This window comes from Branchiostoma lanceolatum, chromosome 14, assembly GCF_035083965.1.
Source record: "Branchiostoma lanceolatum isolate klBraLanc5 chromosome 14, klBraLanc5.hap2, whole genome shotgun sequence".
Lineage (NCBI taxonomy): Eukaryota > Metazoa > Chordata > Leptocardii > Amphioxiformes > Branchiostomatidae > Branchiostoma > Branchiostoma lanceolatum.
Window position 1 is genome coordinate 14,638,531 of NC_089735.1, and position 13,738 is coordinate 14,652,268.

Consider the following 13,738-nt stretch of genomic DNA (forward strand, 5'->3'; position numbering starts at 1 on the left):
TCCAAAAATACAACATTTTCTTATTATCTGAACTACATGCAGTATCATCCAATGAATATAAATGTTTAAAATAAAGTTCCAAACTGGCTACCATGTTCATTGTGATGTCATGAGGGGACAAGTCACTGATTAATGTAATTACAGTATCTGGTGGGAAGAATCAAAAGCTGGAGGTATGATGTTTTGATGTTCAATAACATCTGAAGTGTGTATATTTTGTTAATATCATTATGTTTTGTTAATAACAATATCATTATGGTTTTTATGTAATTTCAGGAAATTCTTAATTTTGAATGCATTGGTGTCTTATGCACATTTTACTTTTTAATGTGCATAAGACACCAATGCATTCAAATTAAACCGTTAATCATAAACACCACTTGCATGTAGCCACTCAATCGTCGCCATGGCAATACGTTTTATTGCCTTCCTTGTTTGCACTGTACCACCATCTGATACTAGTAGTGCCGTGTGCAAAGGAGTTTCGGCCGGACAGCGTGCCGTGCGCAAAAGTTTCTATAAAAGAATCGCCATCCTTCGGACGGGACGAAAAGTTTCTCCGGTCACTGGACACACAGGACGTTACAGCATGGCTTCGAATACCAGGTCACTCTACCGGGACCCGCGCCCTGGGGCTTCCGTCTCTCGGGCGGGAAGGACCTCTCCTCGCCGCTGTCCATCTCCAGGGTAAGAATTTGTCGCCAAAAATCTGTCAACTTTCCCGGACTTTTAGCGGACTGTTATGATAAGTTATCCCAGTAATTCTTCTAGCTGACAGCCTATGGAAATTGGACATTACTTCAGGAGAGTATTATTCTGTACCCCAGCTTGTTGTTTGTCCCTCAGATTTTCGTATGAATCTGACCTGGTCTCATTTTTGTCCCAGTGGTGCGTTCCGGACATACCTTTCTTCCCAAAATGGGTTTGCGGAATCGATGGGGTGGTCTACAGGGGTGGGCTACCTCAGCATTGTACCCTTTCTGGGCCTCAAGGCTATGCATGGGGGGTTTGGCCTCTAATGGAATTCCTTATAAAAGAGAAACTGGGTCAAGCTGGGGCTAGAGGGAAGGCAACAGCTGATCATATGGCAGGTGGGGGCAGTAGGTGGCAGCAATGAACTCCACCAAGACTGGTAGAAAAGCCATTTATCATAAACAAACTTCTAAGTACTCAGTATACAATAGGATGTAAGGGAAGAGGTACAAGGGGAAATAAACTGGAAGTTGGATAGGGCAGCAAGGGAATGGGAGAGCCTGTGTTTGACAAAAGTCAAAACAAATGTCTCACATTTAGACTAGAATGTACCTGAATACATGTGCTTGTATACAAATGTAAAATTTTGTGGTTATGTGTGTCAGTACATGAGCGTGGGTTGGAATGTTGTAGTGTGTGTTTGTACATATAGTATATAGTGTTGCTTTTTTGTTGCTCATTTCTTTCGTATAGCCACAATGCTACTGTCCTGTTGGCTTGAGCAGTAAAGGAACAGGAAACATGGTCATCCATGTTTAAAAACCTAAAACTGGGGATAACAAACTCCTGCACGATGTAAACGTATGCTCATTGTCCACCTCCACCCCCACTAGTACTGTAGCATCCCCAAAGCATTCCTTCAAGCCCACCCACAGAGTGACCCATATTTTCCTCAAGGAAATTCCATTCGATGCTAAACCCCCATGAATAGCCTTGAGGCCCAGAAAGGGTAGAATGCTGAGGTAGCCCACCCCACTAGCCCACCCCACTAGCCCACCCCATTGAATCCGCAAACCCTCCCAAAATAGGTGGACCGCTGCGCTGCGCTGGGTGTCCGGCCGCGCCCAACTGAGCCAGTACATAATCAGACTTATCTGTACCCTGTCTGCTCCCCTCCCCACCTCAGCGAGGCAGAGAACTTTCCAGACATTCAGGACACTCTACTGTCAAGCCGTCTTTAATACTGTAGTTTCAGAGATGTGAACCGCGGTGAGTCCATGACTCCTAGTAACCCCAGTCGCCATCTTGACACTTGTGTAATACAGTGCAGTCTTAAGGTCTCATGCCTGAATTACTCCGCGTGTAGATGCCAAAAGAGTGCGGGCTCCAAAAAAAAAAAAATTGGGCCCCAAAGGCATGTTTTTTAGTCGATCATAAATTGCCTTCGATCGATCCCACCTGGTATACAAAGCATTTGAGATGAAAGCTTGTTCATGTCTGACAGGATAAGGCAGGAAAGTTTTGGCATCCAAGTGATTGTCGGACTTACACGCCTTTTAGACCTGAGTACTACGGTCGGGCTCTATCAGCACCAGAAAGCCTCTTGCGTCTGGCAGGTAACGGCAGTTTTAAATGCCATTACAGATCGCTCCCCAGGTTATATTTTGGTGACAATTTTTTCATTGTCTAAAGATCGTGTGTGCTTGCAATAGAAAGTAAAACATCTCCGGAAACGCTGTGTTTTTAGTGGAATTACGGTCATGATTGACTCACGAAAGGTTCGTGTTTTAACGTTATTTCCTATGGGATGGCCTAATTGGCATGTGAGACCTTAAAAGGGAGCACACCCCAGTTTATTTGGGGTTTCAATTGGAGGCTGCGCACCCTCAAGTCTAGGAACTGTCTCTTCCAGGGAAGTATTCCGAAGTAAATCAACTGTGTATGGGATGAAAGCCTATCCCTTCCGCTACAAGACCAGCTGAGTTTTGTTTCTTCAACTTCTCTAATTTTGGTAAATCAGGAGAGAAAAATGTAATTTTCACGTCAAAAATGATGGGCAAAAAATTTTGGCATTTTTGGGTAGGATAAAACTCGTAGGAAAAAATTTCTGTGTAGAAACGACTGATGTTGTCAGAAAGAGAAAAACCTAGCATAAAGAAAATTCTAGTTCTTTAATCATCCACCGCGCGAGGCATGTCAACAGAACCCACAGAACGCAACAAAGGTCAGAGGTCAGGGGACACCTCACCGTCAACGTGGATGAATATCCGGAAATACGGCTCGGATGGAAACGCAATTTTCACCAAAAACACACCAATTCAGCCATGCTAGTAACTAATATCAGTTTGAAGCACATTATGAGAAATGTGAACTCAAACCCTGCCCCTCGAAACCCTTTCGTCACTTTTTTGTCGCGCACTACCTCGGTCGCGGAAGAACTGGGGTGTGCACCGTTAAGTCGATAGGTCAGATATAATTACTGAAAAGATACAGATCTATAGATGCCTGAACACTTCACATACAGGCACTCCTAACATTGGTTAGCCTGTTATCCAAACCTATTTAGCTCCCGAGTCTCGAGACTAAATTCCAGGCTAAACATAGGTATGTTTTTAAGTATGAGAGATTGTATCTAGTAGTGACACTTGTGCTGTGTAAATTACATCACTATTACAATTACCACTGTGAGGCATTCTAGTCCTGAAAGTCAAGTTACGAGCGAAACAACGGATGTGAAATGACTTGTTCACTCACTCACTCAAACAAGGCTTTGATTAGGGGTCAAAATATTTTCCAAGAAATTCAAGAGATAGAAGAATAATCATTATTGGTCTTTATTACTGGGTTACTGAATTTTAATCGACATTTCAAACGCCCATTTCAATTTTTTTTTGTCTATGAGGAGATTATGTTTACTAAGGACTTACAGAACACAGCGAGAAAGTTCTTTCGTCCTACATTGTATATAAACAAAACAGGCAACGACTGAGACGTTCTATATTATGCTCTAAATAAACAAACGGTAACATACAAAAATGCGAGAGAATGTAAGTAAACACAAGCTTGAAGAAGACAACGAATTACAAATCCAAAATATAAGTCATTAAATTCTTTGCAAAGCACAATATACAAGTGTAGCCAAAGTGTAGGGTATAGGGCAACCTTGGAAGCAAACTCAGTCCCAGTGACCTCCAAAAATAGCACCCATCCAAATATGTATAGCCTGCTGACCAGGGAGTCTCACGTTACCAGCCCCACCTCTTCCACATGTATGTATTTAAGATTGTCTTTCTTCTCAGGACACAGAACGTTACAGCATGGAGACGGGGCAGCAATACCAGGTCACTCTACCGGGACCCCCACCCTGGGGCTTCCGTCTCTCGGGCGGAAAGGACCTCTCCTTGCCACTGTCCATTTCCAGGGTAAGAACTTGTCGCCTAAAAATCTGCCAACTTTCCTCAGACTTTAGCGGACTGTTATGATAAGTTATCCCTGTAATTCTTACAGCTGACAGCCTATGGAAGGACATCATGTATACTTGTAGGGGACTGACCGAGCTTTAGGGGGTGGTAAGGCCGGTTGTCAGAGGGTTGGGCTAAAAAAAGATTTCTAGGCCCTCCCCCCAGGTCAAAAATTTTTGCTAGCCCCCCCCCCCAAATCTCCGTTCAAAAGAACATGGCTGAGAAGATTTGCCAAGCATTTCCCGAGCGGGTTTCAGTGCTGCTAATGGAGGGTGATCCACATACAAGCTAGCAATACGATCCAGTCCAAATGTATTCTCAAGTTATCGCACTCACACACACAGACAGACAGACACACAAAGCATAACTTTCTTGGCGAATGTAACAAGAGTGTCCAGCAACTCACAATGACGTTTTCTGTCCACAGGTAACTCCTGGGGGTCGGGCTTCGGTAGCCAACATTTTGCCTGGAGATTTCATACTGAGGATCGGCCAGCATGCAGCGAAAACACTGACACATGTCGAGGCACAGAACATAATCAAGGCCAATAATGGACAACTACAGCTCACTCTTATGAGGTACATGTTCATTCCATACGTATACTGACGTAGAGGAAGCAATTGTAGGAATTTGTAGCTTGATTTATTTTGCTAACATAAACAAGTTGTGTTTTGTATATGTTTGGATCAGCAGTAAATATTTTTGTTAGTACTTACTGGTACTTTCAAGTTCTGGTCTGGTGAACGTATTGTTACAACCTGTGTATTTTTACTGTGCAGAAAATGAAGGTATGAGACAAACATGACCTGGCAAGGCACATTCCTGGGGTTGAGGACCAGGCTTTGCCAGACTGCAATGCCCATATTTGGTTTGGAATGGACCTAGTTGCTGATGTCATGGGGGAAGTCCTGCTGCAAGGCAGTGTCCGTGGTGACGTGCTTGTTGACGTCTTCGGCCTGGGAAAAAAATGTTACTTTTCACGTTAACCAAAGACAGCAAAAGCCTGCCAACCCTAGCCTTTTTTGGGTTGACCGCTGGCAATGGACATAACATAATGATTGTAGAATTTTCAATTTGATATCAAAGTTATGAAATCAAAACATGATTCCAAGCAGTCTTTTTCTAATTTTCAAATTTTGTAACAGACTTAAAAGCATGAAAGTCTTAATGTAAGTCTTAGAATATGTAGCAAACATAGTACTTTTTTGTACAGCCAATAGATATACATTTACTATTTTGAACTTGTGCTTATAAAAATTTTGTACTAATATGCTTAAGATACAAGTGCCCTGATCTAGTTTGGAGATAGAGTTATGTAATCTAATACATAGCATTAATTTTCCTAGGCCAGGGTTTGGAACTATGGTTTAAATAGCTGCATCATGCTGTGTGTATGTAATACTTACAATACGAACACTAAATTTTCAACAGTCTACATTTGCATGTATACTGACAAATCTTTAATTTGTGAACATGTGCATTGTGAATTTGGCATTTTGGCTGTGGTCCCTGGAAATTAAGCAAAAACTGTTCCATATTTACTCAAATTTCGTTGGCGACATTTTCTCTCCTGTTTAGTGTCTGGAAAATGTCAGCTGTATTCCTTGTCCTGTAAAACGCAGAGTCCAGACAGGTGTTGAGTCAACAAACAATGGGTTAAAGATGGCTGGCAGCTGCATGCCATGACTTTTGTCAGCCTTCTTTTTTGACCTGGAACGGAATCCACACTATGTACATACCTTGATGCTACTGGCAGGATGTTAGGAGAAAAGCGGGTATTTAACTGAACTGGGGCAATAAATTGGATTGCATTTGTGTTACTCTTGACTTTCTAATGGAAATATCATGCAAAATGTACAAGTATAGCAACAAAACACACAAAGTGTAAAAAGAGTTGTTTTTTATCAATGAAATTCGTTGAGCGCTCTGTCAAGTCGCTTGGTCGCAGCGAGGTTGTTAACGTGCCGTGGGTCCAGTGAGATACCTGCTTTTATTAGGAGAAACGGCTAAATCTACCTTGCTCTGCACACTTGTGTACGCTGACTTAGAAATGGACTGTACCATTTGTGTATTTTCAGGGGGTCCGGCGGAATAATACCAACGAACCCAGATGGACCATCAGACCATCCCACAATGCAAGGCCAGCCAGCGGTAAGTATCATCATACTAATTATGCAAATAAGATCCTCATTTGCATAATTGATGCAAAAATGCTATGATCCTTAAGTTGTATATAATTGGAATTTCATATGTGTAAGTTAGTTAAAAGTGACTGTCACCATGATTATTTAAATGTGGAAGACATTTAAAGAAAATTCAAAAGAGCCCTAAATATTTTATGTAGGTATGAGTTCTCCAAACTCTTGTTCCATCCATTTCATGAACTTTGGTATATTTCTCTTTTCATCACCAACTTTGGAATGTGTCCAAAAAATGTTAATCACATAATATGAACAGTGCATTGACATGTAACATTAGACTATGCTGTTATCATATAGTTGAATTATAAGTACTTGGTACTGTCAAAAAGTTATTCTGATTTACTTAATGCAGTTACGTACTACTACTTTGTCTCTACACTGTCGCTGACAATTCTTGATAATAGATGATAATTAACTTTTCATGCAGTAATGTTAACGTTGCTGTATGATAACTTGACTATTTGTGCTATGTCTATGACTACCTGTTAACCCTTTGCTGACCTCCCTTTCCCTGTACTGTGGGTTCTCAGTCTCAGCAGTCTGCCTACCTTAACCCTTGTCCCACCGGAGGGGTACTTCTTTACGGTTACAGTACTCTTTGCTTTACTCTCCTGCTCAAGCCTGGTCTTTCCTCCTGTCTTACAAACCTGGAGACACATTTTTCCAACTGTCTACTCTAGCAGAGGAATAATGGCTGCTGTCTCAGTCATCAAGCAAGGCACGTCAAAACTGCCAACAACAGCTGCAAAATTTGCAGTGAAGAAATGGAAGGTGCTACCAGTAATATTACAGAATCATGCAGAAAATTTCAACAAGAAAAGTATAAACTTAATAATTTTGACTGTAATAGTGGACTAAGTTTACACAATGGTTGCTTTCTTTTAAGATATCACACTCAGTTACAGGGTATTGTCACCCTAGTGATAGTTGCCTGAACTGCAGCATGAACTGAGCATGTTCCACTGACGCATGTTTTACAGTGGTTCCAGCCAGCCAGTGTGCCTGCCAGCGATACCACCCCTAGTGCTGGATTATATAACCCCACCCCTACCTTAGCCACCAGCTCCGTCAATAAGCTGTTCAACTCCACCCCAAAGCCATTCATCCCGGGGGGTGGTGCGCGTAGTGTTGCCCCCATCCCTACTGGTTCCGCCAATGGAGTCAGTAGCATTGGCAGTGGGGACAACAGTGCGTTTGCACCTGTTCAGCAGGCAAGTGCTCCTACGCAGGCCCCGCCTTTACGCATCCAACGTCCGACACTCTACAAACCCCCACCAGTCCAGGCACCGAGTGTTCCGTCACCCCCGCTAAGGGCAGGGCAGCCATTCTCCCCGACACGTATAAGCCCCGTACGGTCTGGAACGTCCGTACAGACTGGACCGTCGCACTTAAAAGTCTCCTCAGTTTCCGGCCCCGTCACACGAATCTCCCCGATGGCTCCCACGCGGTTGTCGTCGCTCTCCGCCACTGGCCAGCCGCCTTCCGCGGGCGCTCCCCGGTCGCCCACCAGTCCCGGGATGGTCCACAGCCAGTACAACACGCCCATCAACATGTACGCCGTGGAAAACGTCGCAGAGGCTCTGAAAGGTCAACAGCTTCTACAGGAAGCACAGAACAGGTTAGTGAGAAAATGAAGGCTTGAGCACTACTTGAAGGTACATTTTCTGCCATCAGGTAAGTTAACACATACAGGTACAGATAGTTGTTGTGGCACCAAATGTATTAGGTCTAAGGGGATATAGAGTTACAAATATCAACATCATATTGAATCTTGCTACATGTATCAAATTATGGTAGCTTTCAGTACATACACGTTCATTCTACAACTCTACGATAATTAGGACGTAACCAACTTTGGAAGACGATTTACTGTGATCGTACTCATCAACCCAATAGGGTCAGGCCAACAACAGTGTCAGAAAAGCCCACGGCCCATTACAGCTATCCAGCCAGCTTGTCTTGTGAAACAGTTTTTGGTACTGTCCCGACTCCATGATCTGTTATGGAGGACAAAACACCAATTGGAATGAAAAGCACTCAGAGGGACGTCCATTGGGTGACCAGTCGAGTCCTTCACATCGCAAGGCATCATGGAAGGAGCTGTATTTATTTACGGAGATGACAACAGTCACCGTTGATTAATTCTGCTCCAATCCCAAAATAGGACGACTCCAAGAGGACACAGCCGACCCCTCCCTTTTCTGGACACTCCAACCCCTTTTCTAAATATATCCGGTACATCCTTCTGATCTAGAGGATTCGCAGGCCACAAATGGCATTGATGCCCAGGAGATCAAGCCAAGAACATGGATTACATGACTGAGTACCGTGCACCACTATGCCCAGCCCATACATATGTTTCTGTATAAAGCAGCGGGTTCCTTCATCATGCTTTTGACTGGGTTGCATTTCAGTAGCTGCTAAAAGCTCTTCAGTACAATCTTTCAAACATAGCGGTCAAATACCTTTAGTTATCAATTTGTGTACAGTACAGTCGTGTCAGTAAAACTAACCTGGGATCTTGATTTATAATTTCGAGCATCTCCTTTCATGACTTTTGGTTTAAAAGTTGCCATCATAATGTACCTGTTATCATCCCAGCCTGCATTCAAGGCAACTTCACTGATGAACAGTACCCCTTGAACATACGCAGTCAGGTACTTGTCAACTTGGATACTGAAATATTCTGTGCAGCTGGATGCTGTCCTTCCTTTCACGCAGCAGATAACACCAAGACCAACTTTTCAGTGCAAAGTAACACATGCAAGCCAGGAGGGTAAAGCAAAGAAACCTGAAAAGATTGTTTCCCATCCCAAAAAATCTGCGTATGAAGGAGACAGGTTGTATAACTATAAGGTATGCAGACCCCCCCCCCCCCCCCCCCCCCCCCCACAGCAGACAGGGAGAGCATGGTAACTCCCAACATTAGTTTCACACCTGGTTGTAACTCTCGAGAACAGAGCGCACCTGGAGGAGGTCCTGCACCTGGAGCAGCATCAGTGCTTGCTCCGGCTCCTGCACCTGCTCCTGATCCAGCACCTGCCCCTCACCCTGCAGCTGCAGCTGCACCTGTACCTACTGTTCAAGTGCCCAGGTACAACCTTTCTCCATTACCATGGCATGAGAGCTGTCTGCACCTGGCATGAAGTAAATGTCTGATTTGAATGGACATAAGGGAAGGCAGCAAGAACGGACAGCAACACACAATACGTTACTAAGATCAGCTGTATGTCAGCTACAAATGTGGGGACTTTGAAATTGCTGTCTTGCTAGCCTATTTTGAATCCTGTACGAAAAGGAAACAGATCTACAACAATGTTAAGTGTCATGTATCTATTAGCATGTGTTGAAGTTCCAAGCAAGTATGGGTGTGTTGTTTATGATAAGGAATATGGATCTTTCTCAAGTTTCTGTTCTGTGTGTTTATCTGATATTGTGCACTGCAGTGTGGATGTAGGTGCCATCAAGCGTGCCGGTGAGGCCGGTCTGGGCAAGCCTGCCGCGCCCATCGAAATCGAGGCCGGCGGCAGGAGGATCGTGCATGCGCAGTACGATACGCCCCTGGGCATGTACTCTTCTGGCGCTATTCAGGACACGCTGGAGGGACAGATGGCGGGATTGGTCGGAGGCAATCCTGAGGTGACTGGGCCACAGCGGTAAGCCGCATGCTGCGAACAAACAGGCATTGTCTGACTGTCGGCACCGTGGTCGCTAATCCAACATGCCAGGAGCTTCTCAATGTGTGTGTGGAACTCGCGCTTCCAGCTGAACTAACAGCCACCATTGGCTGGGCTGAGTCATGTGACCACAGGTTGGAGAAACGCTACCACCCCCCACCAACACCATACCCCCCTCGGCAGACTGTCAGTCACTCGCATGGCTTGGATTGGAAGAAGTGATGTCAGACCAGGTCCTCTGCATGGTTTGCACCAAACCCAGTCCTCGGAGTCCATTCACAAGCTGATGTTGTGCATAGTTGTTCATTCACTGCCTTGCTCCAACCGTGGAGAATTCCTTGATCGTTTTAAGTGCTTGATCGCTACCCCTTGTGTGTGTATACGGTATTATTGAAAAGCTTTCAAATTGTTAGTTTAGTTAGGTTCTATAATTGCCTTGGTTGGTTCAAGCCTTTTATCCCCATTAATGGCATTCTATATTTACATTAACCAACACAGCGCACCGGGTACGATCGACACGTCGTCCGCCGTGTACCAGATGATCCAGGAGGAGTCTGCGAGGAAAGCCCGCATGCAGCCCCGCGTGGCGCCCGAGCCGCCCACCGACCCTGGCTCCTCCCGCGGCCAGTCCAGGTCCTTCCGCATGCTGCAGATGATGATGAATGAAGAGGAAGCCGGTAGAGATCCTGACCTGATCTTGGGTAACTAATTAACCTACATTTTGTAGTTATAAGCTTAATAACGTCAATGCGCAATCGTACTGCTTAAGTCTGTATGAGTTCTTTATTGACATTTGGTCATCTCAATGTTTGCGACCAAAGAAGTATTTTTTTTGGTTCGATAACAAGGCTGCACAGCGATGGGTAAAAGTCAAAAACATCTTCCCCGCAAACTTAACTTAAACCAAAAAGTGTCAATATTATGGAACTTATACGGACTTGACATATGTACTTGTGTGAACCTCTTTTTACACTTAGTCTATTTGAAGTACTTTTAAATGTAAATAATGCTGTGATGTCTCGTAAACCAAGTGCAATACTACATGTGCAATGAGGCACAATTCAGCCCTCCGTGCATTGTTTTATATCAATAAAATCATTTATTCAAAAGTCAGGTGTTGCCTGTCACTTTAATCTTGACACTAAAACTGCCATCAATATCATCTGCCCCCTACAATCAAGTAGTGAACTTGAAATATTGATCATGATACATTTGCATCATGGGTATCCAATACAAGTATAAAATTTTACGGGACAGATTTTTTTTAACAAGCCACGACGGGCCTAATTGATCATTAGTACACGGTTTTGTGTGGTACCTTCACAAAACCATTTCTTGTGTGAGGTCACATAGATATTGCTTTACATGAAAATAGCATATCTCTCATGTTAAAATGTCTGTTGAAAATATACACATATACTCTTTCATGATCATCTTTGATAAAATAGATATGAATAAAGTGTTTAGTCATTTGTTTACCGGTAAGTTATTGACCACTCATAATAAAGGCAACTTTTTATTTGCCAAACTTTTTTTTTAACGCTCGCATCAGTTTCAAGGTTCGCAGAAGATGTCATCTGTATAATCAAATCAGTATTGAAAAAAAAGTTGATCACTTCCTTTGTTCCTCCAACAGGATCTCCAACTCTGCAATCCTGAATTCACTCAGCTCGGTTGAGATGTGAGATCTCGCGTCATCTTGACTGTTGAAATTGGACATAATTCAAACATCAAATGTAAACCCTCCCTAAATTTACTTTTGCCCAAGCTGTATAAAAAAGCTTCTATCTCTTCTAGCTTTGGTTTGCTCTAGCCTAATTTAATCGCCCTTATAGCAGCCGCAGGTAACCAGGCAGGGGCCATTACAGCCCTGGACATCTGGAGTTTGCGTTATACAGACTATGGTTTGCTCCAACGACCGCTGAAGTTCCACACAGGATAGACTGGCACCAAAGTATTTGTTAATCCCTACTTTCTGCATTATTTTGTGAATCAAGTATTTCTCAGAAGCAGTGTATAAGGGGTTAAACCAGAGTCCTGTCTTTCAATTGTCCAACTAGTCATGCCAACTGTTGACCTATTGATGTAGATTCCATGACACCAGTTGTGAATCATTGCAGTGAAAGATTCGTACTATTTATAGTATATGATGCAGCAGTGCCAGGACTTCCGAATCCTTGTTTGAACCTCGTTATTATGCCGTTACCAGGACGATGTGACTCAGAAACAATCAGAACCCTCACCTACATTTTAGGCATATTTAAATACAAATTGTTTCTCTATTCATATCTCTATCAACAGATGCCATACTAATCTGCAGGGAACCAATCAAAGGAGTGACCAAAGAATGGGTACCAGACTGACATGAGGAACTGAATGCAAAATACTGTCTGCCTTTATAGTTACCGGTAACTCAGTCATAGGTGGTTATGGATGGAAAAAATTTATGTTCTGGAATAGTCGTAATCATATGATGACGCGGTATCATATGAGGGAATTGTTATCGCGAGAACACAAGAGAGGAGAATTGTCTCATGGGAATACACAAGAACTGTGGGAGAGGAGAATTGTCTCACGAGAACACATGAGAACTGTGGGAGAAGAGAATTGTCTCACGTGAACACACGAGAACTGTGGGAGAAGAGAATTGTCTCACGAGAACACATGAGAACTGTGAGGGAGGAGAATTGTCTCACGAGAACTGTAAGAGAGGAGAAAGCTTGTTCAGAGCTTGACACGCCAACCCTGCAACAGACCTTTGTTGAACTCTAACCAAGGCATGTTACAACACATCTCTATTAAGCACATGTGGTCTTACTTAATTGTAACGCACTTGTTAGTGAAACATATGTTGTCGCTTGTAGAGTAGAGCAGACTAGATTACCCACATTCGTTTTGAACTTTTAACAATTGCATAATATTATATGCACAAGACTGTAGTCTCACATCAGTCCTTGTGAGGCTGTAGCTCTCATCTTAGATGTGGAGCATTTCTCCAGCCGGTTAAGACAGAAAAACGTGTATCCTCTCCTTCTTTTAGAAGTCTGATAGTCTTGGCTCTCGTTGAGACTCTAAAATACGCACTTTTAGTGCAATCTACATAAAAACAAATTATGACAGCTGTCGTTGAGCCCGGAAGAAGGCAAAGACTGGTGGCGTCCTTGGTGCTGATCTCGCCATCTGGGTGTATCGTCTCTGCCTGTCGTCCTACATCAACCTGCTAGGAGGCGCTAGCTTACTGGTGAATTAGATGTTAGTGTGAAATTGGAGACTTTCATGCCCTCAACCTAACAACTGTTCATACAAACCTATATACATAAACTAGTAAATGCAAGAATATTAAACATCTACATGTATTTAATTTGCTAGTCTGAATATTGTACTACTTGTAACGTTCATGTGTGGAACACTTGGAATAAATGTTTGAATAGCAAAGCTCTTTTATTCACAACCGGGTATTTACATGAGTAGTATTTACATGAATAAATTTTCTAAACGGGAACTATCCAGCGTCGACTACCTTACAGAATGATTGTTAGTCCACCCCATGTACATAATCCCCATGTATCACTAGTGGTGTGTACCTAAACCCGTGTTCAGGTTCAGGTCCGGATTCAGATCAAGGGGTTTAGGTTCAGGTCTGGACTTATAACTCCGGACCTGAACCCATGGCATATGTGTGCTAAAATATTTTTTTCCTATTAC

The 13,738-nt window shown here is 43.2% G+C and overlaps 1 protein-coding gene across 6 annotated transcripts; it reads left to right on the top strand.

Annotated features, from left to right (window-relative positions):
- The first annotated feature begins 580 nt into the window (after positions 1–580).
- LOC136448182 (PDZ and LIM domain protein 3-like) lies at positions 581–13,535 on the top strand. 6 transcript variants are annotated; one of them, XR_010757841.1, is made up of 9 exons: positions 1,993–2,309; positions 3,993–4,115; positions 4,582–4,733; positions 6,234–6,306; positions 7,337–7,974; positions 9,803–10,012; positions 10,532–10,734; positions 11,670–11,769; positions 12,335–13,535. XR_010757841.1 is itself a non-coding variant. In XM_066447378.1 (8 exons), exons 2-8 carry the CDS (start codon positions 4,011–4,013, stop codon positions 11,690–11,692), a joined length of 1,404 nt encoding a protein of 467 aa, XP_066303475.1. In that variant the 5' UTR covers positions 581–687; positions 3,993–4,010; the 3' UTR covers positions 11,693–13,535. The 6 variants fall into 6 exon arrangements, 5 of the variants coding, with proteins under 5 accessions (XP_066303475.1, XP_066303476.1, XP_066303473.1 ...); XM_066447378.1 differs by lacking the exon at positions 1,993–2,309 and adding an exon at positions 581–687 and having other exon boundaries at positions 11,670–13,535; XM_066447379.1 differs by lacking the exon at positions 1,993–2,309 and adding an exon at positions 1,816–1,962 and having other exon boundaries at positions 11,670–13,535.
- The last annotated feature ends 203 nt before the right edge of the window (positions 13,536–13,738 follow it).

What these genes read in the sequence shown, in the direction of transcription:
- LOC136448182 (XM_066447376.1), top strand. Translation starts at nt 2,187, where the DNA reads ATGTCTGACAGGATAAGGCAGGAAAGTTTTGGCATCCAAGTGATTGTC. An exon ending in GAGGTGACTGGGCCACAGCG is followed by an intron (nt 10,013 to 10,531) that starts GTAAGCCGCATG and finishes TAACCAACACAG; the next exon opens with CGCACCGGGTACGATCGACA. An exon ending in AGATCCTGACCTGATCTTGG is followed by an intron (nt 10,735 to 11,669) that starts GTAACTAATTAA and finishes TTCCTCCAACAG; the next exon opens with GATCTCCAACTCTGCAATCC.